The sequence below is a fragment of the Bos javanicus genome, chromosome 28 (assembly GCF_032452875.1).
Source record: "Bos javanicus breed banteng chromosome 28, ARS-OSU_banteng_1.0, whole genome shotgun sequence".
Lineage (NCBI taxonomy): Eukaryota > Metazoa > Chordata > Mammalia > Artiodactyla > Bovidae > Bos > Bos javanicus.
The window spans coordinates 26020132-26047292 of record NC_083895.1 but is presented as its reverse complement, the minus strand read 5'-3'; the positions used below and the strand labels follow the sequence as shown (position 1 = coordinate 26047292).

At 38.8% G+C, this 27161-nt stretch overlaps 1 protein-coding gene across 3 annotated transcripts in view; it reads right to left on the bottom strand.

Moving 5' to 3' along the window:
• The window catches only part of MYPN (myopalladin), a 114458-nt gene that overhangs the window by 64233 nt on the left and 23064 nt on the right, over positions 1-27161 (bottom strand). For 2 of the 3 annotated variants that reach the window (XM_061405132.1, XM_061405133.1), the window contains exon 2: positions 1485-1660. Coding sequence is in view for 1 of the 3 variants with exons in the window: in XM_061405130.1 (XP_061261114.1) it covers positions 1485-1660; positions 20724-21625 (1078 nt within the window). In the remaining 2 variants the exon portion in view is untranslated. Of the gene's footprint in view, positions 1-1484; positions 1661-20723; positions 21627-27161 lie in introns of all 3 variants that reach the window. The other variant, XM_061405130.1, reaches the window with a different exon arrangement.

The window sequence follows — 27161 nt, the reverse complement described above, 5'->3', positions numbered from 1 at the left end:
GTACACACACGCGCACACACACAGGCATGTGTGCATTCACATACTTCCTATCCCTTCTACTTCCTGTCATAGTGCTCATATATACTGTAAGATAACAGAAAACATAAATTTTTCTCTCTGCCCCGATTCCTGGCACAGAGCTCCTAAAACCCGTATAATCCCCTAAGTGATGAGCACTTAAGAGCATCTCTTGCTCTAATATTTGTCTTTAACCCTGTCTCTGACTCAGGGCTTCTAAAACTCTAATAAATTCCTAAGTGATGAGAGCACTGGGAGCATCTTCGTTCCAATGAGGTGACTTTGGGTGGCTTCTGGATGGGGGCTGGTCACCCAGAAGACCAAGCTGTGATTGTATGTGTGTGTGCTAAGCTGTGTTATGTCCGCCTCTCTGTGATCCTGTGGACTGTAACCCAGCAGGTTCGTCTGTCCAAAGGATTCTCCAGGCAAGAATACCAGAGTGGGTTGCCATGCCCTCTTCCAGGAGATCTTTCCAACCCAGGGATTGAACCAATGTCTCTTTTATCTTCTGCACTGGCAGACGGGTTCTTTACCATTGGCACCACCTGGAAATCCCTACGGTGATTAGAAGCTTGGAATTTTCAATTCTACCACATAGTACTCCAGAGAAGGGAGGAGGGCCGGAAATGGAGTTAAGAGCTGATCATGCCTGTGTGAGAACACCTCCTTAAAGTCTCAGTAGTGTGGGGTTTGGAGAACTTCCAGATTGATGAACACAAGCACACTAGGAGGACTGCACACGGCGACTTCCCGGTGGCAGAACCCCTGTGCTCAGGAGCCTCCCACACCTCTCCCTGTGTATCACTTCACCTGGTTGATCACGTGTATCCTTTATCACACCCTATAGTAAACTGGCAAACATAAATAAGTGTTTCCCTGAGTTCTGTGAGCAACTCTAACAAATTAATTGAACCTGAAAAGGGGGTTGTGAGAACCTCCGATTTGTAGCCAAGTCAGACAGATGTTGTGGGTGACCTGGGCACCTACTCCCTGTGATTGGCATCTGAAGTGGGGTAGGAGCAGTCCTGTGGGACTGAGCTCTTAACTTGTTGGATCTGACCTTATCTCCAGGTAGATGGGTCAGAACTGAGTTAAATTGTAGGAAACCAAATTGGTGCCATGAAAAATTGTTTGTTGGTGTGAGAACCATCTCCCTTATCATACACACACACACACACACACACACACACACACACACATTGAATTTGTATTAGAACTATTTCATGTATCTCACGTAAGTATATATTTTGTTTATCTCATTTATTTTCTCTCCTATGACAGTGTTATTGCCATCTGTCCATGAACCTGGGGATTTTTGTCTATTTGTCTCACTGCTGTTTTCCTCACTGAAGAGTGTGTGGTAGAGAAAGCCCTTAATAAATATTTATTATGTATGTATTTAACTTATTTATTATAACTATATATCTTATTAGTAAGTACCATGCTCCAAGAGTATTTTGCTTTACCTTCTATGTAAATCTCAGCAGAAGTTGAATCTGTCCCATAGATGTTAGAAGCAAAGCAGGAATAACGTCCAGTGTCCTCTTCAAAGGCTTCAGCAATGGTCAGTGAGTGCAGATTTCCTGCCTGGATGATGTGAATGTCTGGGGAATTTTCAAGCTCCTTGCCTTCACAGTACCACCTGCAAGGAAGAATATCGGCATGATTGAAATGTGAGAAGTAATAACATAAATGGCTCCAGATGTTCCCTAAAAAGAAAATTGCGGCAAACTTGGAGTCAAAACATTAAACGACCCAGTATTATGGTATAATTTGGTTGTAACAATGAGAAGAGCTGGCAGGATTCAAGTCACGGTGACATTATATTCAGGAAATTAGAAAGCAGCTCCTATTAAGAATGATACAACCAAAAGAAGATGAAGAGATTTCGAACACTGCCAACCACGGAGAGCAGGGTCTTTGATGTGGAACTTCACCTACAGCATTCTATAGTATGCATTCAGTAAGTGCTACTTTAGCTTATTTGGAAGGAATCTAAGGAATATTAAAGGTTTGTGAAGTTAAAGTTGAACACTCATTCCCTATTACAAAATTGCATCAGACCTAGCTAAATGAAAGTTATTTTGATTGGTTACTTGAATCATCAGATAAGGGGGCTGGCTCGTATTTTCCTAGGAGTGACCCAACTCTGGCAAATAACCTAAGTTAAATGTATTTCTATATGTTAAGGTATTTTATTGTGATGTATATACTTGAGGTTAGAAATTTTTATTATGAAAGTTTTTCACCAGAAGTTTGCACTACTACTATTACAAGTCACTTCAGTCGTGTCCGACTCTGTGCGACCCCATGGACTGCAGCCCACCAGGCTCCTCCATCCATGGGATTTTCTGGGCAACAGTACTGGAGTGAGGTGCCATTGCTAAGTAATGCATAAAATAATGTTTAAAATGTGAAGGTACATAATAAGAGGAAAAGACATTAAAATCACATGGAGATAGGGGTTTCACTGGTGGCTCAGTGATAATGAATCCACCAGCCAATGCAGGAGACAGGGGTTCCATCCCTGGTCCAGGAAGATCCCACATGCCATTGGGTTATTAAAGTCTGTGTGCCACAACTACTGAGCCTGTGTTCTAGAACCCAGGAGCCCCAACTATTTTGAGCCCACATGCCGCAGCTGCTGAAGTCTGAATGCTCTAAAGCCTGTGCTCTGCAGCAAAAGAAGCCACCAAAATGAGTAGCCTCCACTCACCACAACTAGAGAAAAGCCTCCATAGCAATGAAGATGCAGCACAGTCAAATAATAAATAAACTACATGGAAATATCACTGTTCATGATATTGATTGGCAAAAGCCTGAAAGTTTAACCACTCCCCATACACTGCTAGTAGGAATGCAAAATGGGTTGTATACAACCCCTATGAAAATATGGCAGTGTCTACCAAATTTACAGATTACATTTATCCTTTGACTCAACAGTCCCACTTGTGGAATCTGTCATACAGTTACACTTGTTGTTTATTCGCAAAGTCGTATCCAACTCTTTTGTGACCCAATGGACTGTAGCCTGTCAGGCTCCCCTGTCCATGGCATTTCCTGGGCAAGAATACTGAAGTGGGTTTCCATTTCCTTCTCCAGGGCCTCTTCCTGACCCAGGGTTCAAACCTGTGTCTTCTGTATTGGCAGGCCGATTCTTTACCACTGAGCCACCAAAAAAGCCTACAGATACACTTGCATACATACAAAATGACAAATGTGTAGGTTACTTATTTAAATAGCATAAGGTTGGAAACGACCCAAGTGTCTATCACTAGGGGACTGATGAAACTCTGGAACAGCCTCGTAATAGAGCACTATGCAGCTCTAGAAAGAGAATGGAAAAGATCACTATGTACTCATATGGAAAGAACCTGAAGATACATAGTTAAGAATTTAACAGTAAGGTATGAAATAGTACATGGAGAGGGTTAGCTTTTGTATAAGAATTGTGGGTTGTTATGCATTGAATTATTCCCCCACCGAAAGATATGTTGAAGTCCTAAGTACTTGGGAATATGGCCTTATTTGGAAATAAGGTCTTTGCAGATAAAATCAAGTTATGAAGAAGTTATTAGCATGGCCCTAATCCAATATGAGTGGAGTTCTTCAAGAAGAGAACAACTTCAAGTGAGGACAGTGACATACAGGGTGAATGACATGATAACACAGGTAGAAACTGGAGTGATGCAGCTGCAAGTCAAGGAATGCCAAGGAACGCCAAGGAACGCCAAGGAACGCTGCCACCAGAAGCTAGAAAAGACTAGGAAGGAGTCCACTTGGAATCTCAGATGGAGCACGGCCCTGCTGATGTTTTGATTCCAGACGCCTAGCCTCTAGAGCTGTGAGACAGTACATTTCTGCTGTGAAAGCCATCCAGTTTGTGGTGCTCTGTTACAGTAGCACAAGGATGTCAACCCAGGGGCAAAAAATCAGATATAGCCATGTTGTTTGCATATACATAAAGAAAACTAAAAGAATAAAGTGAAAATCAAAGTGGCTTCCTATTGGGGTGAGGGGAAACAAGATGAATGAAGACAAATGTGAGATGTCTCAGTGTACCCCTTTTATAATTGTTTCCATATTTAAGTAATAATTATTAATCAGCATCATCATAAGAAGTAATTGGGGAGGAGACATTACCATTATTCAATGGCAAGAATGAAGGAGTCCTGGCAATTGCTAATCTTTCTTGTAATTTCAGATCTAACCATTCAATGCCTGAACCTTTCCCTCCCACTGTTTGTAAAGCAAGATTCTAAAGCACGTTTAAGAAAACTCACCTATTCAATGACTTCTCAAGAGATAAACTTTCCTCTGCTGTTCAATAAATACATCATATTCACCTCTACATTCAAGCCTCTATTCATGTTTGTCTCTTTCTGAGATTCTCTTCCTCACCTTTCAGCTACTGTAAATATAACTCATCCATTAGTTTGGCTCAGATATCACCTCCTATGCAAAGCACCTTTTATCATCAATTCTCAGTGATTGTTACCTTACCTTTTTTTTTTTTTTGTCACTTTACTTTTTTAAAAAACCTATATTATGTCATGCAAGTCTTGATTATACACTGTCTTTGATTATTCTTAGCCATGAAATTAAAAGACACTTACTCCTTGGAAGGAAAGTTATGACCAACCTAGATAGTATATTCAAAAGCAGAGACATTACTTTGCCAACAAAGGTCCGCCTAGTCAAGACTATGGTTTTTCCTGTGGTCATGTATGGATGTGAGAGTTGGACTGTGAAGAAGGCTGAGCACCGAAGAATTGATGCTTTTGAACTGTGGTGTTGGAGAAGACTCTTGAGAGTCCCTTGGACTGCAAGGAGATCCAACCAGTCCATTCTGAAGGAGATCAGCCCTGGGATTTCTTTGGAAGGAATGATGCTGAAGCTGAAACTCCAGTACTTTGGCCACCTCATGTGAAGAGTTGACTCATTGGAAAAGACTCTGATGCTGGGAGGGATTGGAGGCAGGAGGAGAAGGGGACGCCAGAGGATGAGATGGCTGGATGGCATCACTGACTTGATGGACGTGAGTCTGAGTGAACTCCGGGAGTTGGTGATGGACAGGGAGGCCTGGTGTGCTGCGATTCATGGGGTCGCAAAGAGTCAGACACGACTGAGCGACTGATCTGATCTGATCTGATCTTGATTATTCTTGATTTGGGAGAATTTGTCTCACCAGTTTCACTAAATTTTAAGCTCCTTTGTATGTAGAGATGGTACCTGACAAGCTCGGACAGTTTTCTATACATTCTCTCTTTTGGCCATTGTCTCATCCCTTAGTTTCAATTAACACTTCTACTTGGGATAATATCCAAACCTGCCTTCTTTTACTTCTGGATCTCCTCTCCCATCATTCTCCCTTCACTATGTTGCAACCACACTGGTCTTTTTCCTATTCTCTGAACATATTAAACTACTCTCCATATTAGGATATTTGTACTTCCTAAAATCCTTATCCCCCAGTCTTTATAAAAACAGGCCCTTCTCATCAGTCAGGCCTCAGTTCAAATGTCATCTTCTCTTCCTAATGTAGCTTCTTTATCCTCAGACACCATCACATTATTCTCTTGTGTTATCCTCACAGCACTTATTATCATCTGAAATTATCTTACATACTTGCTTATTTTGTTATCGTTTGCTTCTCCTACTAAGCTGTAAAGTCCATTAGAGGATCTTGTCAGTCTTATGAATATAATCCCACACCTATGACAACATCTTAGCACATAGTAGTAGGTATGCAGAAAATACGTGTTGGATTAGTTGAAAGAACAAATGATGGAAATAATTGATCATTAATATTTTGTGAGTACTTTATTTGCTTTCATTAAATCCTATGCCAGTGTTTGCTCTGTTGTGGCAGCAGAGGTGCATGCAGCTGCTGAAATGGGTCCCTAAGTCTCCCAGAGCATCAGTCTCAGCAAGACCCCATGGAACTTGTAGGAGCACACCCTCAGAGTATGTGTAGTTGTAAATACAAATAGTGAGCATCCAGACAAACATTTCCACTGACAATGACCCTAACATGAGAATAAAGGAGATTTTTAAAGGGATTTAAAAAAATCACAAGGACAAAAAGAATGAGGAGGGAGACAAGAGCAGACCTGAGGCCTCAATCACTTTTGAAAGGTGGAAAGCAGAATGAGAAGCCAGGAGAGGTGAAAAATCTGAATACCAGGTGCCTGCTTGGGGATGTCATTGAGAAGAAGGCAATTTGTGCAGTAGAACCCCAGAAAGTTACAGGATTTGAAGATGCAAGTTTGGTGGAAACACTAAGAATAGGGGAGGAGATATAGAGCTTAAAATAGGGTCACTGATTTCAGGTTGAAAAAATGAGTATTTATATTCCCACAGCAGGCCGCATCCTTTCCTCTGAGCAGTTAAGAGATGCCCTAGGATGAAGGCTGAGTTGTTGGCTGCATGAGCAACTGCTCCATATTGGAGCAAGAGGAAAAGGGGCTTCAGGCAGAGTTTCTCCAGGGAAAAAACAAATGGGCTTGGTGGCTTAACTGCATGAAACAGACTATTTATTAATAGGACATGTTTTACAAAGGTATTGGAAAACTGAGACAAATTGTGACAAGACCAGAGAGCCAAGCACATAAAAACAATAGTCATCAACTCCAGGTGAAAAAAGTTGTACAGGCAAGAAAACAGTCACTTCTCCCTATTGGATTTGGCAGAAAATGATACTTACATAGTGACAAGAAGTTATACATTAAAAATTTTTAAAACAACAGTGTGATATGAGGCAATGAAGGAAGGAACAACGGAAGTTCTGGTTTGGTGAAGGGGTGCTAACCCACCATCTTCTGGAACAGGAAGTCAAGAAAAAATAGCATTAACATACCAAGCAATTGTGGTTTATAAGCATATTACAGTGGTTCTTTTCACTTTCTATGAAGACAAAACTATTTTCATATAATACTAAGATACTATTTGCCTTTTCACTGTGTTGATATTTACACTGATGGTGCAAAAGCCACAATGGGTAAAATTGTTGGTGCTTTAGCAGCATAAAGCTGATGAGTGGTCACTGTGTTTTCCATTGTCACACTTGCAGTTTAAAAAAAAAAATCCAGGTTCACTTAAAAATGTCATTGATTAAGCAGTAAAAGTCATCTCAACCTTGAGTCCACATCTTTTTAGCATTCTGAGTGGTGAAATGGGAGGTATCACACAGCATTTCTACTGAATATGGAAGAGCAACCGTGAGCTTCCTCATGTTCAAGCTGGTTTTAGAAAAGGCAGAGGAACCAGAGATCAAATTGCCAACATCCGCTGGATCATGGAAAAAGCAAGAGAGTTCCAGAAAAACATCTATTTCTGCTTTATTGACTATGCCAAAGCCTTTGACTGTGTGGATCACAAGAAACTGTGGAAAATTCTGAAAGAGATGGGAATACCAGACCACCTGATCTGCCTCTTGAGAAATTTGTATGCAGGTCAGGAAGCAACAGTTAGAACTGGACATGGAACAACAGACTGGTTCCAAATAGGAAAAGGAGTACGTCAAGGCTGTATATTGTCACCCTGTTTATTTAACTTATATGCAGAGTACATCATGAGAAATCCTCGACTGGAAGAAACACAAGCTGGAATCCAGATTGCCAGGAGAAATATCAATAACCTCAGATATGCAGATGACACCACCCTTGTGGCAGAAAGTGAAGAGGAACTCAAAAGCCTCTTGATGAAAGTGAAAGTGGAGAGTGAAAAAGTTGGCTTAAAGCTCAACATTCAGAAAACGAAGATCATGGCATCCGGTCCCATCACTTCATGGGAAATAGATGGGGAAACAGTGGAAACAGTGTCAGACTTTATTTTTCTGGGCTCCAAAATCACTACAGATGGTGACTGCAGCCATGAAATTAAAAGACGCTTATTCCTTGGAAGGAAAGTTATGACCAACCTAGATAGCATATTCAAAAGCAGAGACATTACTTTGCCAACAAAGGTTCGTCTAGTCAAGACTATGGTTTTTCCTATGGTCATGTATGGATGTGAGAGTTGGACTGTGAAGAAGGCTGAGCACCGAAGAATTGATGCTTTTGAACTGTGGTGTTGGAGAAGACTCTTGAGAGTCCCTTGGACTGCAAGGAGATCCAACCAGTCCATTCTGAAGGAGATCAGCCCTGGGATTTCTTTGGAAGGAATGATGCTGAAGCTGAAACTCCAGTACTTTGGCCACCTCATGTGAAGAGTTGACTCATTGGAAAAGACTCTGATGCTGGGAGGGATTGGGGGCAGGAGGAGAAGGGGACGCCAGAGGATGAGATGGCTGGATGGCATCACTGACTTGATGGACGTGAGTCTGGGTGAACTCCGGGAGTTGGTGATGGACAGGGAGGCCTGGTGTGCTGCGATTCATGGGGTCGCAAAGAGTCAGACACGACTGAGCGACTGATCTGATCTGAGAGGAGCCTAGTGGGCTGCCTTCTATGGGGTCGGACACGACTGAAGCGACTTAGCAGTAGCAGCAGCAGGCACCTAATGCATGAAACAATATCTTGAAAGAACAGCTGACAAATTATGGTTATTTAGATTTGGGTATTTGGCAGACATTTTCTCAAAAAATGAAGGAGGTAAGCCTGTTCTTTCAAGCAAAAATAACTGATAACATTTGTTGTCAAGGAAAAAAACTGGAACTTTTAAGGAAAAATTAGAGTTTTGGAAAGCTTGTATCTCCCACAGTGAGTTTAGGACTTCCCAATACACAAAGAGATTTTTGGTGAAATCAGTGATGATATTAACAAATATGATTTAAAAATATATAATAAAATGTGTCAAAATTTGGAAGACTTTGTTTTCCAAATGACCAATGCATGATGTTATCCATTCGAAGTTCAAGACAGACAAAGGGTTTTATTATAGCAGGGTACAAAAGTTCATTGGTATGGTTTCAGATTTCATACTGCAACTAACCTTTAAGAAACTACTCCTAGTTGAATTTTCATGTAATATCAAGTTAGAATAGCCACATTATCTGAAAAGTCTATTAAAATATCCCTCCTGTTTCTAACTACATACGTGTACAATGCCATATTTAAAAAATTAACTTCAACCCAAACATATCACAACAAACCAAATGCAGAAGCAAATATGAGAATCCAATTGTTCTCTATTAAGCCTGACTTTAAAAGAGATTTGCAAAAAACATAAAACAATGCCACTCTTGTAACTCAAAATCTGAGGGGAAATACGGTTATTTTTTCTTAAAATTATTTATGTGAGCATGTTTATCATAGTTTTTTCTTATTCATTTCAAAATAACAGTTTAAAATATTTCTCAATTTTAACTTATGATAATCATGGATATAATTCACATAGATAAAACCTCTTTTGGGTCTCAATAACTTTCAGATCGTAAAGGGGTCCTGAGAACAAAAAGTTTGAGAACCACTGGCATATTGTTTAGAAATTCATAGACGAATAAATAGGAAACTGCCAAAGGAGTCGAAAGTGGTCTTTTTTCAAAAAAATATTATTTGACTTTTTAAGCAATGTACCTTTATTCATTTGAGAAGGCAAATATGAATAACTATTTCAAACAGATATACAAATACCTTCCCTTATATAAACGTTACAAGGTTGTGTTGTTTCTTTAGATAACGTTTCTCTTCTTTACCAAAATGAGAGTGGAAACATCTGTGAGCAATTGGACAGCCTGAAGGTGATAAGTGGAGTGATTCAAATGCCCAAACTCTCCGTCAGAAGCATTTTTGTCTTTACTCAGATGCCCAGGATGGCTTCAGCCAGCCCCAAAGGACAGCCAGTAACCGTCGTCACCCCTACTTTAACACCATGACCCACTCAGAAATAATGCACTGGTCAGGCTACCTTCTGAGAAACATATTAAAATGTACCCAGCGACGCTGAAGACGTTTGAGGGTCAGGAGGAAACATGCTCTCCTCCAACGTCTATCTATGTTAGGGAATGCTTTCATATAAGTACCCTGCCCGGCTGCATGTTTTTAGAACTCCAAATCTTCATGACACTTAGAGAGTAGCAGTGGGTGCCAGGCGTGATTCATGGCTCAGCGGAACTGAGTCAGTGATCTGGGGAAATGGGACAAATCCAAATGATAAAGAAGGATCCATCTTTAATGCACTAAGGACAGCTTGCCAGACCTGGTCATTTGGGTAGTTACCAAGCCTGGAAATGAAGACACTGAAGAGACACATGTTTCGGATTTATCTGGCCTTTTAAGCTGCAGATCACCATTCGGCTCTTAGGGTACTGTTTTGTCTAAAATATGGTGTGGCTCAATATCATGACTCATTGTTTTAGCACATTATCAACTCCTAAACATAATTTGAATGTGTTTTTCTGACTTACCAGTAATAATGCTCTTTAAAAGAATGATTACTCAGACTCTTCCTTTAACCCTGCCCTAGCCTTTCCAGTGTCCCTGTCATACCTCTTATTACTCTCTCTTCTAATACCCTGTTTGTTTACTTCACAGAACCTACATATCACTTATAATTATAAGCTTACTTATTGGTTTATTTGTTTAATATCTCTCCCCCTTACTGGACAATAAACACCACAGGGCAGAGATTATCACACATGTTTGGTTTACCACTTGTTTATCTGGTTCCTTGCCCAGGGTATGACACATCAGAGCTGTTCCCAAAAATGTTTGTTGTATAGATGTTAAATGAATGAATTCAAATTAGGATTATTATAGCCTTAAGTCTGTTTTATTTTCATTTTTCAAGAAGGCTTGGGGACTAGATGCCTGATCTATTTTTATCTACTTATTTATGACTGTGCTGGGTCTTCACTAAGGATGCCTGATGTCTTGGGTAAAGAGTGTAAGGTCTCAAACAGCTAAATGGTAGTTTACTTTTGGGGTTGGCCAAAAAGTTCATTTAAGTTTTTCCATAAGATGTTATAGAAAAACTGGATTCCATTTTTTGGCCAAGCCAATTCTTAATGACATCTTCACTCTCTCCATGCATCACTTCATATAGAAAGTGCAACTGGAGTACATTGGACAGTAAAATAACAGTAGATACTTTTTACCAGGACTCAAAGTTATGTCAGATTTTGTAAAAAATTTAATGTTTTGTATGTCCTGTTTGACCACTACCGAGGTAACAAACTTAAGTCTTCATGTCCATTGGCTATGTTTCACACATGGCAGTATGGAGGTACAAGTTGGGAGGGTATGTCTATGCTTTAAATTTTATTAACATTTATTGAGTTCTTCGAGGTGGAACATCTATTTCTGCTTTATTGACTATGCCAAAGCCTTTGACTGTGTGGATCACAATAAACTGTGGGAAATTCTGAAAGAGATGGGAATACCAGACCACCTGATCTGCCTCTTGAGAAATTTGTATGCAGGTCAGGAAGCAACAGTTAGAACTGGACATGGAACAAAAGACTGGTTCCAAATAGGAAAAGGAGTACGTCAAGGCTGTATATTGTCACCCTGCTTATTTAACTTATATGCAGAGTATATCATGAGAAACGCTGGACTGGAAGAAACACAAGCTGGAATCCACATTGCCAGGAGAAATATCAATAACCTCAGATATGCAGATGACACCACCCTTGTGGCAGAAAGTGAAGAGGAACTCAAAAGCCTCTTGATGAAAGTGAAAGTGGAGAGTGAAAAAGTTGGCTTAAAGCTCAACATTCAGAAAACGAAGATCATGGCATCCGGTCCCATCACTTCATGGGAAATAGATGGGGAAACAGTGGAAACAGTGTCAGACTTTATTTTTCTGGGCTCCAAAATCACTACAGATGGTGACTGCAGCCATGAAATTAAAAGACGCTTACTCCTTGGAAGGAAAGTTATGACCAACCTAGATAGCATATTCAAAAGCAGAGACATTACTTTGCCAACAAAGGTCCGCCTAGTCAAGACTATGGTTTTTCCTGTGGTCATGTATGGATGTGAGAGTTGGACTGTGAAGAAGGCTGAGCGCCGAAGAATTGATGCTTTTGAACTGTGGTGTTGGAGAAGACTCTTGAGAGTCCCTTGGACTGCAAGGAGATCCAACCAGTCCATTCTGAAGGAGATCAGCCCTGGGTGTTCTTTGGAAGGAATGATGCTAAAGCTGAAACTCCAGTACTTTGGCTACCTCATGCGAAAAGTTGACTCATTGGAAAAGACTCTGATGCTGGGAGGGATTGGGGGCAGGAAGAGAACGGGACGACAGAGGATGAGATGGCTGGATGGCATCACTGACCCGATGGACGTGAGTCTGGGTGAACTCCGGGAGTTGGTGATGGACAGGGAGGCCTGACGTGCTGTGATTCATGGGGTCGCAAAGAGTCAGACACGACTGAGTGACTGAACTGAACTGAACTGAACTCGAGGTGGAAAATTCTTGGTAAACTAGGCACAAGCTATAAAAACTAAAAACCATGAAGGAGACTTTGATACTAAAGTTAAAAATATCTAATTATCAAATGATACCTTAAATAAAAAGACAAATCAAACTGAGAGAGAATATTTTCATAACACATAATGTCATCTAGTTAGTCTCCTAATCATATTTTTAAAATTCTTACAGATCAATAAGAAAATAACAAACTGATAGAAAAAGCGAGTGACAGATGTAAACAGGCCCTTCATAGAAAATGAACCCTAAATGTTAAATAAACATATTTTTGAAATTTTCAACCTCATTAGTAACTGTGGAAATGAAAATTTAAATCACAACAAAAAACCTTCATACTCATCAGATACCATACCCATCAGATCTGCAAAATTAAAAGGTCTGATAAATCCATGTTGGCAATGATGTAGAACTACCAGAACTCTTATATAACATTGGTGGGAATGTAAATTGAAACAATTCCTTTGGAAAATAATTTGGTGTAATTATAAAGTGAAATTGTATACACTCTGCCAGCAGTTCCATACCTAAACATACTCATGCACCAGGAGAATATACTAGACCATTTATAATAACATTGTTCATATTAGGGAAAAAGCTGATAGCCACCCAAATGTACGTTAATAATACAGTTCTCTAGCCTTACAGTAAAATATTGTATAGTAATGAAAATGAATGAACTAGAGTTACACACAACATCATGGATATACTTTTTAGAAAAAAATTCAAGTACCAGAATAATACATACATTATGATTCTACTCACATAAACACATTACAACATGTAAAATTTACTATTTTTTAAAAACTTTATTATGCATGCATGCATGCTAAGTCACTTCAGCTGTGTCTGACTCTGTGATCCTATGGACCCTGTCAGGCTCCTCTGTCCATGGGATTCTCCAGGCAAGAATACTGGAGTGGATTGCCATGCCCTCCTCCAGCGGGTCTTCCCAACCCAGGGATTGAACTTGCATCTCTTAGTTCTCCTGCATTGGCAGGTAGAACCCAAAACTTTATTATGGGAACTTAAAAACTTCCACAAAGTAGAAAGACTATATAATGAACCCCTACATGCATATCACTTAGCTTCAACAAATTATCAACAGATAGCAAATGTGTTTTTTATATATTCTACTGTGTCCCACCTTGACTTATTTTAATGTAAATATAGGCTTTTCGGTCCCTGATGCTGGGAAAGATTGAGGGCAGAAGAAGAGGCCTCAGAAGATGAGATGGCTGGATGGCATCACTGATGCAATGGATGTGAACTTGGGCAAACTTCGGGAGATGGTGAGAGGCAGGGAGGCCTGGCGTGCTGCAGTCCTTAGGGTTGCAAAGAGTTGGACATGACTGGGTGACTGAACAACAACAATAACAATGTAGGATTTTCTGTCATTCCACCAGTAAATACTTCTGTTCCAGTATTGGTTAGGAACATAAGGATATGTTGTTAAACTGAAGAAAAACTGTTAAGGAAAATTTAAAGAGAAAACACAAGATTTGGGCTATTGGTTACCTCTAAGGGGAGAAGGAAGGGACAGGATCAGGAAGACACTCAACTTAAAAAGAATACTAATGTGGGCATATAGATAGATGTGCCATTACTCTTATACTGTATCTGTACTTCTAGATATTCTTCAGTATTTATTTAAAAATGCACTTCTAAAGCAATTCAGAAAGTTCAGTCTGGTGATCCTTGTCCATTTTGGGAGTAGAGATGAGGAGGTTGGGAGATTGATTAGAGAAGGTCAGTGGCCACATGACAGGGCCTTCTACGGAATTCCTTGGAGATCTTCTATTGTAGCCCCTGGAGTTGGTGGCAGCACAGAGGCTTCACCCAACTCTTGCCTTGGAAACTTTCAAAGTGAAATGATATTTAGCATTGCCCAAGAGGGAAGAGGGCTTCTCTGGTGGCTCAGATAGTAAAGAATCTGCCCACAATGTGGGAGACGTGGGTTCGATCCCTGGGTCAGGAAGATCCCCTGGAGAAAGGCGTGGCAACCCACTCCAGTATTCTTGCCTGGAGAATCCCTAAGGACAGAGGAACCTGGCGGGCTACAGTCTATGGGGTCACAAAGAGCCAGACACAACTGAGAAAGTAAGCACAGCACAAGAGGGAAGAGCAAGAGGAGAGGGTTGCCCTGGAAGCAGCCTACATTGCCGAAGTTTGCGAGGGCAGAGGTGCGGTTTTCCCAGGGGCCAAATGGATACCACACAAGGTAGATTGGTTTTCTGTCTGACAACGGATCCTACCTCAAAGGATGACCAGCTCGGGTGAGGTGACATCAACAGAAAGAGGCTGTGAGGAGTGTACTGAGGAGTGGGACTGAGAATCAGGTGTTACAACCTTAAGTAGAGATTGCAACATCTGGGTTAAGGAATAGAATCAAGGGCCGGTCCCCCTGGGTGAGGAGGTCTCCAAAGAGACTGCAAAAGTTCTTAGCACAGAAACAAATAGCAGTTTGGTTAAAACACAAATGTCCGGGCCTGCCCTTTAGAGAGCTTAATTCAGTAGGTCTGACATAGAAGCTGCAAATTTGCACATCCACCAAGATTCCAAGTGATGCTGACCTGTTGGTCCAGGGACCCACTTTGAGTAGCTTGTTCTGGGAGGCTTTTGAAATCTAGTCTCTATCCCTGTTCTCTGAACTTACCCCAAACCATTTCCTCCTTACTCTTCATATTCTGGTGGCATTAGTTCCTTCAGTTCCATAAAGTCAATCATTGTCTCACTGCCTCATATACCTTATTTCTTCACCCGGCAGCAGTTTTCTGTAAACCCCGCTTTGCTAGGCTAACCTCTCATCATCTTTTCTGTCTCAGCTCTAATACTTTTAGGGAAACCTTCCCTAGTCCATTCACAAGGTTTAGTCCCTTTGCTATATGCGCCCTCCTTTATAATATTTACCACAATTATGATAATGTAATACTGTGGGATTTTTGCCTGTGATCTTTACTAGACCCTAAGATACAGGACTCCCCTGGTGGCTCAGACGGTAAAGCATCTGTCTATAATGTGGGAGACCTGGGTTCAATCCCTGGGTTGGGAAGATCCCCTGGAGAAGGAAATGGCAATCCACTCTAGTACTATTGCCTGGAAAATCCCAAGGACAGAGGAGCCTGGTAGGCTGCAGTCCATGGGGTCGCAAAGAGTTGGACACAATTGAGCGACTTCACTTTTCTTTCAAGATACATGAAGGCAGGGGATTTTCCTAGGAGTACATGGCACATAACAGACACTTCACATTTGTTGCGTGAATGAGTAAATGAAGGTATCTAGATTGTCCCAAAAGGTAGAAGAAAAAACCCCTAAATAATGTAGCATTTAAAAATACTTATATAATATTTTACATTACATATCATATATAATTATTTATACTATTTTATATAATTTAAAATATCCTTTGTTTTTATAACTAATTTATTTCCTTTTTATTCCTCAGCATGGCACTCATAGGCAAACGTCCAGAAGTAGCAATAGCAAAACTTAACAGCCAAATCAGACATCAGCATCTATAAAAGGTAAGTTTTTACTGCTTCAGAGGGCTATGTACAAGCAAACATACTTAGTGTGACCCAGCTGTACATTCCTGCGAAAAGAATTTCGAGTCAGGATACAAAAAGGGATCATGGCCATTTGCTGTGAATTCCTGCAGACTCTTTCATCTGTGGGTAACGCAGGAGTGTATTTCAGCTCCTCCAATGAAGCTATGTCCAAAATTAACAAGCTATCAAAAACAGCTAGCTTTAATGATACAGGATCCTACCCTTACAAAACAATTTCTTCCCAGTCAACTTGGAAATCAACAAATATAGGCCAAAAGCATTTTTCAGTTTGCTAAACTAGAATTATAGAAACATGGGTAAAATATGGAGAACACACCGAGGCACATACATACAAGGTTAGACCTCAGTTGCCAGGTATATGTGTTATATTTTCTTGCAAAAATAGAAAAAAGGATACTTTTCTTTTGGGCTGTACTGTTTTCCTTTATGGCAAACCAAAGCACCTCATTCTTGTAATGCATTTTTAAAGGCATTCTTTCAATCAAAATCTGTGCTCTTGGGTTCTATGGAGATGCTTTAGGAGTTTCAGCGGTGAGCAAGCAGGCAGGACTGCATGCTTCCTCCACCCCAATCCTCTTCAATCCCAGAAACACTAATCTCATCTTTAAGAAATCTGTGTGTGTGTGTGTGTGTGTGTGTGTGTGTGTGTGTGTGTATGTGTGTGTAAAGTATGTACTGGGGTAACGTAACATATTCATTGTGAGGAGAAAAATGGGAGGAGGAATTACTGCCAAAAGAAGGTTGGAAAAAACCGTGCCCCAGCCTAGCATAACTGGATGTGAGTTCCAATGTTACCTGTATTTATAGCCCCTTTGTAACGCCAGAGATACTGCATCCAAATCTCCCAGTGTCCAGGGCATTCCTTGGAATGTCTCCAGTTCCACTACCCCCTCGTTTGCCCTTCAGTCCTACGTTTCTGGCTATCTATTGGATATGGGCCCTCCATCTCCTCAGACTCAAATCATCCACCTCCTCCAGTTTCTCAGACCTTGACAGTGACCCCAGGGTTCTCTGAGGTGCCCAGCTTCAAATTTGTGGAATCAGTCTTTTACTCATGTCCTTCCTATCTAGTCAGTCACCAAGTTCAGCTTGGTTTCATTTCTTCTAAATATTGCTCCCTCACAGCTTTTCTGTGCTTTCCCACAGCCCCTACCCCAGTCTGATATCAGAGTGTCTGATGCCTGGAATACCTTTCACAGCCTCCAAAGTGCCCTTGGGGCTCTATTTGTTTGGGGTCTAACTCATTCATCCAGACCTATTCTACTTAAATTCTCCCTTTTATCTTAGTATGTCCTTATACACAACCTTAAATGCTTTCCACTTGATTTTGAAACCAAGTCGGAACTATTCTACTTTGCTTTCAAGGCTTTTCGAAATCATCTGGCTCCACTCTTGTCCAGTTAGGTCAGTCTCTTCACTGTCATCTAAAAATATTACTCCGCCAGCATCTGTACTTTTATATAAACATATTGAGTTGACCTGGCCTAAAAGGACCCGTCCCTCTGCCTACTTCTTCTGTCTTTTCTCTTATCTTTCCTCACCTGTTATCCCATGTTCCTCACATAGCCAAGTATCTGCAGTTCCCTGAAAACATTTGTCTCTGGGCCTTTCCACCTGCTTTCCTCTTCCACCTTAAGTTTTCTCAACTGAAGTGGCACCTCCAGCATTAACACTTCCTTCATCCTGCCCTTCAGGCCAAATATCAATCTTCCTTTGAGCTGCCATTGCATTCCATGCATACTTCTGTTACAGCCCTTATTACACAGTATTGCAATGTTTTGATCATATGTCTGTCTGACTGCTCTATTAGACTGTGAGCACTCAAGTTATGGCACAGATACGGCTTACTTAGACTAGTTCTATCCATTCCACTAGTTTCTGGACATAGATTGGACCCTTTCAAAAAAATTAGACCAGGTCACTCAAGACTCATCCTCCCCATTCTTAATCATGACAATCTCAAACACAAAAAAGACTTGGGGCTCTTGTGAGAAAAATCACTCAGGAGAATTACAAAATACTCATTCCCTCTTAGAATAGTTTTACCCTTGGTTTCAAAACAAGGTCCCTGACCTCCAGTAGCTCCCAATTGTTTTGTACTCTCAATGAGTCACTTTAGTAACTCAGTAGGTATTTGTTGAATGAATAAATGATTTACATTTCTACTTAACTTTCTTCTTTCTTCAAGGTTCAGCTAAAATTCCCTTATGTCTCTGAAGTCTTCTTTGACCTATCTAGTCCTCCAGCCCTTCATTGTCCTATAAAAATTAGGGTGAATTCTTTATTATCATTTTTATTGTAATATAGTATATTTACATGTAATGTTAGTTTCAGGTGTACAGCAAAGTGAATCAGTTTATCTATATCTATATCTATATATATCTCCACTCTTTTTTTTAGATTCTCTTTCCATATAAGCCGTTACAGAGTATTGAGTAGAGTTAGGATGATTTCTTTAATTGAGGTTGCAAGTTCCTTGAGAGCAGGGACACATGTTTATACTGCCTCTGTCATTGTATTGGTCACAGTGCTGAGTTTAGAGTAAAAGCTAGGTACGTATACTTGGTTTCTGATTAGAGTTATATACATTTATATGTAGGAAAATAATTTTCATTGAATATTCAAAGTAATATTCCTTGAATATTCATTGGAAGGACTGATGCTGAAGCTCCAATACTTTGGCCACCTGATGCAAAGAGCTGACTCATTGGAAAAGACCTTCATGCTGAGAAAAATTGAAGTCAAAATGAGGAGGGGATGGCAGAGGATGAGATGGATAGATAGCATCACTGACTCAATGGACATGAGTTTGAACAGTGAAGGACAGGGAAGCCTGGCATGCTGCAGTCCATGGGGTTGCAAAGAGTTGGACACAACTTAGCGACTGAACAACAACATCAAAAACAATCTATTTAGACAATCCTAAGTTTTTTCTTAATATTAATATGATTACTGTGATGAATTCAGAAAATACTTAGTGAATACATATTAATTTCCTGCCATCAAACCAGTGGCTGGGATATAGGCATGAATGCTATCACTAAAGAAATTCTTTCCAGGTAAAAATGAGTATTGCTGCATGGTAGTTGTGTATATTTCTTTCACTCTTAAATTTGTAAATATTTAATTGGTTGACTAAGTTGTTTCTGAGTAACCACCATATTACTTTGTTTTTGGGGGGAATGAGTATTTTGTAATTCTCCTGAGTGATTTTTCTCACAAGAGCCCCAAGTCTTTTTTGTGTTTGAGATTGTCATGATTAAGAATGGGGAGGATGAGTCTTGAGTGACCTGGTCTAATTTTTTTGAAAGGGTCCAATCTATGTCCAGAAACTAGTGGAATGGATAGAACTAGTCTAAGTAAGCCGTATCTGTGCCATAACTTGAGTGCTCACCAGCTTGCTTAGACTGACCAGATGCCACTGAGTAGTATCCATCATGGTGCTATGATGACATCTTGCCAGCATCACTGACCAGAGTCCCAGGGAGTGTCATCAGGTATGCGTAGAGAAGGGTAGACACTTCCCTTTGTTATGCTGTTCCAACCCTTTGCCACATCTTAGGCCAATTGTCTCACTCCTGATTGAAATCTAAGTCGAGTTTCTTGTTTTCCTGTTTCTTTATCCATTAGTATACTCATAATCTAGCGACTAATGTATTATGCATGACTACTATAGGCTAGGAGCTATGCCTGGTGCTCGAGACACTCCTTTCCTCAAGGAGCTCAGTTGTTTAACTAGATAGTAACATGTATATGCCATTGTAGAAATAGTATTGAGTATTGCCTTATGTTGACTCTGAAAAGCAGAATTCAATATATAAATTTGCTTTTAGACTAGAATTCCTTTAATCAATAAGCGTACATAATTTAAAATATTATTATTAATACAAGTGCTATTACTGCCCTATAATATTATTTTGCAAAAAAGATGACGCCCTGCTTACATACCTAGAATAAGTCAAAAAGTATATAATAAATACGTGTAAAATAAACTTTAAATTGATCTTTACCAATTTTATTGTATCTTTATCCTATCACACTTTTTCTATTATTCAGCTTTTTTTTAAATTAAAAACTACCATAGGTATTTGTTGAGTATAGATCATAAAGACTTTTTTTTAAGCTATAGGCTGTAGGCCTGTGCTAATACCATGGTCATTAGCCACATGTGGACACTTGGAATGTGGCCAGCGCAACTGAGGAACTGAATTCTTAATTTTATTTAACCTTAATTAATTTAAATGTAAAAGCTGATACTCAATTCAGTTCTGATAGACCTTTCAAATATGTTTGGAACAATTTGGATCTTACAGTGTAGTTTTTCAACTGTGTATTTTATGAACTCTAAATGCACATTAAGTATTTCCTAGAAAAATTTAGCATCCATACTGAGATGTGCTGTCAGTGCAAAATTCACATTAGATTTTGAAGCCCTAGTGTGACAAAAGGAATATAAAATGTCTTATTAATAATTTTCATATTGATTACATGTTGAAATGGTAGTTTTTTTAAATATATTGGTTGAATAATATAGTTTTAAAAATCAATTTCACCCCAAGTTATTTTATTTTTTAAAAATGTGACTATTAGAAAATTTTACATTGCACATGTGTCTAATATTATACTTCCGTTGGACCGTTTGCTTTAAACTCTGTTTTTCTCAAAGGGAGCATATAATCTTTGAAACCACATACTTGAAAGATAAAATTAGAAGGATCACAATAGATGGAAAGTAATTACCAAGCATTACTAATGGGACATTTTTACCTTACTTGAGGTGGTGGAATTCCTACCACTATGCAATCCAACTGTACTCTGGTTCCTTCTGGAACTTCTCTGCTCCGTAACTTTTGTGTGAACCGGGGAGGTTGCCCCAGAGGTTCTTCATAGTACAAAGAAGAAGGAGAGGACCCTGGGGTGGTGTCTCCACTGGCCGCCTCACCAGCAGCCTGCTCAGCTTCACGCCTCTTAGCTTCCTGCTGTTCCAGCGCATGGTTCACTTCATTATCCCTGGTATCTGCAGGGATAGGTATGGGAACTGAAGATCTTTCTCTTCTTTCTGATAAATCAGGGAAACTGGAGCTGTTTTCCTGCATAACTTGGTTTTGCGATTCCAGTTTACTCTTGTGGTTTTTGCAGGCACGAGGTCTAATCCTTTTGGAGCTATGGGCTTTGAAAAGGGATGAGAGCTCTTCGATGAAATCGGCAGCCTTATTTAAGAATACTTTTTTGGACTGGGCTTCAGAACTGTACTGTGGCCTTTTTGTCTCCTGGAGGCTCTCTTTAGAGTTGGTAGGGCTTTGAGAGTTATCCTGGCAGAAGTTAGGGTCAAAACTTGATATAGATGAGTGTTTCGTCTGATCAGAAGAAAAACGTTTTCTAGCTTGAGCTTCATCTGCTTTCTCCAGAGGGTCATAATTGATTGCCAATCTTGCCAGATTGACACTTTCATCTAATTCTTCTTGGCTCAGAAAGGCTGAAAGATCTGGAAGGTCATCTTGGCCTCCTCCACCTTCAGCAGCTCCAGAAGAACCCCCAAAATGGAAAGGGTTGGAGGAAGGCTCTGCTCGACTCCTCTCATTATTTCCCCGATGCCTAGTTTCAGCCAAATAGCTTTCTCTCAGAAGCTGAGATATGGAAGTAGAAGCTTCTAGGCTGTCGTCTTGCATGCTGTCACAAAATAGCAATAATGACAAAATGTTTAGATTATTTCTACAGAATAATAGGTCTGTGTTGATTATAGCATGATAGATACTTAAGAACTTAAACCTTAAAATTAAAATTACCTAATTTTGATAACTTTCACAAAGTTTAAAGACTTCTCAAATTGTAAAATGGAGAGGAACTGAATGAGGTTTCCCCGAAACTGGAAATAAAAGCATGGGTGATTATCACTTTATTAAATTAATCTTTAAATATGAGTTCAATGTTGAAAGCTATGCTATAACTATGGAGACATTAAATATAGTTTCTAAGCACAATTTTGATAATATCTATAAAGGGCTTTTAGTTTTAGAGGAGTTTCTCATATACAGAGATTTTCTCTCCATTCTTTCCCCTTCCCCCTGAATGTAATAAAATAACAGAAATTAAGAGATTTTGATAAAATAATCTTGTTACTGAAAAATAAAAACTTGATCTAGCTCATGAAAATAAATAATGCTTTTATGACTAGAAACTAATTGTTTAAATTCAATATTGTTTGTAGGCTCAATCTGCTCTTGAAAACTGTAGTGATTTAGCTTTTTCAAATAAGGTATAATTAATTAATTTCTAAAAAAGTGTGAGTACACCTAGGTTTAAAAAAAAAATCTCTTAAATTAACATTGGTGAAGAGGAGATATGGAAGACAGGGAAGTGGGGTTCAATACAGGACACTTTTTACTGTATACCATTTTCTCACTTTTAAATCATAATTATATGAATATCTTATAATCAATTATATAGTCGCATAAGTTATATGAATATATTTATTCAAAAAATAAATAATTTGTAAAGTCTTATAAAAATAGTATGGTAACTTTCATTCAGTATAGTAACTTTAGCTCAGTCCCCTGGACTAGAAGCTTGGGTAATGCAAACCACTGTCGTATTATTGTCACATCCATTTTATTCACTCAGACATTTACTAGAGGGCTAGCAAGCTTGTGACCCTTAGGCTGTTACTCCTCTCTTTCCCCCTTTAGAGATGTAGCCAACTAATTACAGTATTCTTCCCACTGACCTTCACTTTTTTAAGTCTCCATTCCCTCAGCCACCACCAGCCAATCAGAGCTGGTAATGGAGATGAAGGCTGTTTGCCATTCTTGGCTACTGTGTGCCTTGTGCTGGAAAGGTGGAGAGGAAAGTAATATCCTGAATATTTTCGGGCTTTAACATTCTATGACAAATTTTATTTCAGTTAATTTCTCTTCCTTCTTTTGTATGACAGCCTCACTTATAAGTAAAAATATTTGTAATACCACAATGTATCACAAGTAGGGCTTCCTAGGGACTGCCCTACTTCTCATACTTTTAGAATGCTACTTAAAACTAACTTCTAAATTGACAAGGTAGGCAATCACCTTGAGAGGACAATTAGAGATGGCTGAAAGGATGACCTACAGCAAAATATTTTTCCGTCTGCTAGCCACAGGCTGAGACTGACACCACTGGAGCCACTTGTTTGGGTAAAGTTTATTGTGCCTCAAAAATAGATTGATTGAGGGACTTCCCTGGTGGTCCAGCAGCTAAGATTCCATGCTCCCAATGCAGGGGACCCGGGTTTGATCCCTGGTCAAGGAACTAGATCCCACATGCTGCAGCCAAGAGCCAGCACAGTCAAATAAATGAATATGTACTTTAAAAAAGATTAACTGAAAATGCAGAGGGGTTGGATGGGTGTGAAGATTTATCTACAAAGATATTCATCATAGTATGGATGATAATATTAAAAGAGTGGAACCAAGTCCAATAAAAATTAGTTAAATTATGATATACTCATTAAATAGAACTATATGACTGTATTAAATTTTGAAGAACCCTGAAGGATATACAAAATAGTACATAATAATGTAATTGAGAGCCCAGCAGAAAATTTGTCACTTTGTATATTTACTTTGTAGAGGAACAGTTAAAGATATTAAAATAAGGTGCAAAATGCTATTTGAAAAATGTGATTAATATACTGATTGAAAATCCTTTCCATTTGTAAATCAACTGTCCCATTAACCTAGTTTGAGTTTATGTATATATTTAAATGTGAGAAGAAAAATTAAGTGATTTATAAATCAGGATGTCCCCTCTATTAGTTGGACATTACTGTATATTGTGTTTTATTTATTTATTATTTTTTTTGTGTAATAAAGTTTTATTAAAGTATAAAGGAGATAGAAAAAGCTTCTGACATAGGCATCAGAAGGGGGCAGAAAGAGTACCTTGTATATTGTGTTTTAATGTGACTTTGTCTTTAATTGTTTAGTTTAAGATGGCTTTTATCTTGGGGCAACATGGAGTGAGCATTGGGTTTGGAATCAGATAAATCTGTTTTCATATTCTGGCTTCATCTCTTAGGAGTTGTGTGACTTTGAGAAAATTACCTAACTTCTCATCTGTGAAACATGGATAATATCTATTTCCCAGGGGAGTGAGGATTAATAACATTATGAATGCAAATCTCTTAACAGGGCCAACCACTATAGTGAGAGCTCAACTGATGTTAGTAAAAAGATAATATTTAGGTAAAAGGTGATGTTAGTGTTGAAGAACTTCCAGAAAGTTTATATTTATGGTGCAAATACAGAATAAAATACTCATATAAGTAATTACTGCTCTCTACAAATATTTTTTTTCTTTTTTTAAAGAAAAGGAGCCAATTGAGGTATAAATGTGTACCTGTTCTGATGCTTAGTCATGAGAAATTATTTTAAGAAAAATTCCAGGTGTTCAAAATTAAGGATTTTTTTAATGTTTGAATGTAGCATTTGTTAACACTTTGGTTCAAAGCCTAATCCTGACAGTTCCTAGCTGTATAAACTTAAGAAAATTACTTAACCTCTATAAGCCTCAGTTTGCTTGTTTGTAAACAGGGATAATAATGTAGCCATCTCATAGGCTGAAGGGTTATTAAATGTGCTTGGCATTTAGTAAACAGTCAATATAGGGTAGGTACTATTATTTATTATTATTTAACAACTGTGGCCACATACCATGATAAGAAATGGAAGTAGAACTAGTGACATGACTTGATGCAAGGACACATTTTGAAGAGAAATCGAACTCTAATTTTAGCATATCTATACTCCATTGAAATAGTCTTGTGAACAAACTATGCTCCCTGCAGATCTTTGTACATATCTTTGCTCAGGCTGCTCCCTCTCTTCATGTATTTTTGCTATCTTATTGGCCCAAGTCCTGTACAGTCTTTAGCTCTTAGCTGACACTTGGCCCTGGAATTTCTTCTTTTTCCTGAATTGGGTCCCTGTCCAATATGCTCCCCAAATTCACTGTCTTAACCCTCAAACGCAGCCCTTATTTCAGTATATATTTGCCTATTTACTATTACCTCACTTTGTTTTGTATACCATCATCTCTGTGCACGCACAGCATATAGAAGGTAATCAAAGAGTATCTGTTGAATTATTTTGTTCATTAGAACTTCCTACTAAATCTATTGTTTTTAAGTTGCAGGCTAAAGTAAGACAGATACATAGAAATATTTACAGAGGAAATTTATAGACACAAAGAAAAAATATAAACTGGTAAAAGTAGTAGGAAATTCAAAGTAACTTTCAAATAAAAATGTATTTATGGTGGATAAAGTAACTAGAATTATGTGTTTTTTTCATACCAGAAGTATCAAAGAACATCTGATTGTAATTAAAAAAACTGGGTTTGAATCTCAAGTCCAACACTAAATAATTTTGCTTCTTGAGCAAGTCATTTAATGCATCTGAATCTCAATTATCCTCATCTATCAAATGGGGTAATAACAATTTCATCTCAGTTAGTTCTTAGGTGGAAATGCATATATAAATTGCTAAACTGATAGATACTACCTAAAATAGGAAATATGAACATATATTACTTTCTGTTTCAAGCATTAATTTAAAAACTATCTGTATAAAATTTATACTTTTAAAAAACTAAGAGCTATTATGGATAACCCCGCTTGCATTTATTCATCCAATAAATATTAATTGAGCATTTACTATGTGCCAGGCACTGTTCTAGGCCCCGAGGATTCATCAGTGAACAAAAGACAAAGTCCTTGCCCTCATGGAGCTGACATTCTAGTGGAGAATATATAAATGTTAAGAAGAAAAATAAAGTAGGGCAAGGCAATAGAGAATGATGGGGTAGAGAAGAAGACGTACTATTTAGGCTAGGGATATCAGGCAAAGCTTCTCATGCAGTGGAGACGTTAGCCATGTGACCATCTGGGAGGAAGAATATTCCTAACTGAGGAAGCAGTAAGTGTCAAGGCCAGGGAAGGTGAATGTTTGGTGTGTTTGAGTCAAGCCCAGTGTTCCAGGAGGTGAGTGAAAAAGAAGAGTAGAGGGCTAGGGCATGTGAAGGCTTTCAGACCATAGGAAAGACTTTGAGTTTTATTAAACATGTGAATGGGAAACCATCTAAAGTTTTTTGAAGCAGATAACATGGTTTTGAAAAAGTTCAACTGTGGCTGCTATGCAAAGAATGCAAGAAATGATGCTAGTTGGGATCAATGAGTGGTATCAGAGGGAGGTAGCGAGAAATGGCCAGATTTGAGGTATCTTTTGAAAATAGAGCTAGTATGATCTGCTGATGGATTGAAAGTGGAATACAAGAGAAAGAGCAGAGTCAAGAGTGATTCTAGTATTTGTAACCTAAACAACTAGGTAAATGGTGGAATTATTTACTGGGATGAGGCAGAAGCAGGTTTTAAGAAGTGTTCTCTTAGACATTTCATTTGACAGATGTCAAAGTTCTCTTAGACATTTCAAGTGGTGTGTTCACAGTGCTAAACATTGGACATTGCTTCCTTCTTTCTGCTGCTTATAAAATTGAAACAGATATTCTGCCATTTTCAAAATAAGAATCAGTAAATATCCTTGGAAACAGATTATGGTTTTGATGAAATGGTCTTAGGTTTGAAATGAGGCAATTAATGTGGCATCAAGACCAACTTCAGTAAATCATGTAAATTAATTTAGCCACATAGAATGCTTACTGAATGTTCTTCACTTTATTTTGCTAAATATCTCTATTTTTTTTCCCCTATGAATTTTCCTGAAAAAGAGATCTCACCTCAGGACTTGCTTAAAATTTAAGAGTCTGGTTTATAAAAACAAAACTTAATGCTGATACCTTTGGACATATTTCTCAAGTCTTATTAACACAACAATATTCTTCTGTAGGTTCTAAGACTACCTTATCATTAGAAATATCATGAGTTATTAACTCATCTTTTGGTTGTAATATGGATGTTTTGCAAAATGTTATATGAAGTAATTTAAATTCAAACATGATTACTGAAGTTTTCTGGCTATGAAGTATTCTTAGGTATTAAGTGAAAAAGCAAATCTGGTGCTAAAAGAAAGAAAGAAAGTGAAGTCGCTCAGTCGTGTCCGACTCTTTGCGACCCCGTGGACTGTAGCCTACCAGGCTCCTCCGTCCATGGGATTCTCCAGGCAAGAGTACTGGAGTGGGTTGCCATTTCCTTCTCCAGGGGATCTTCCCAACCCA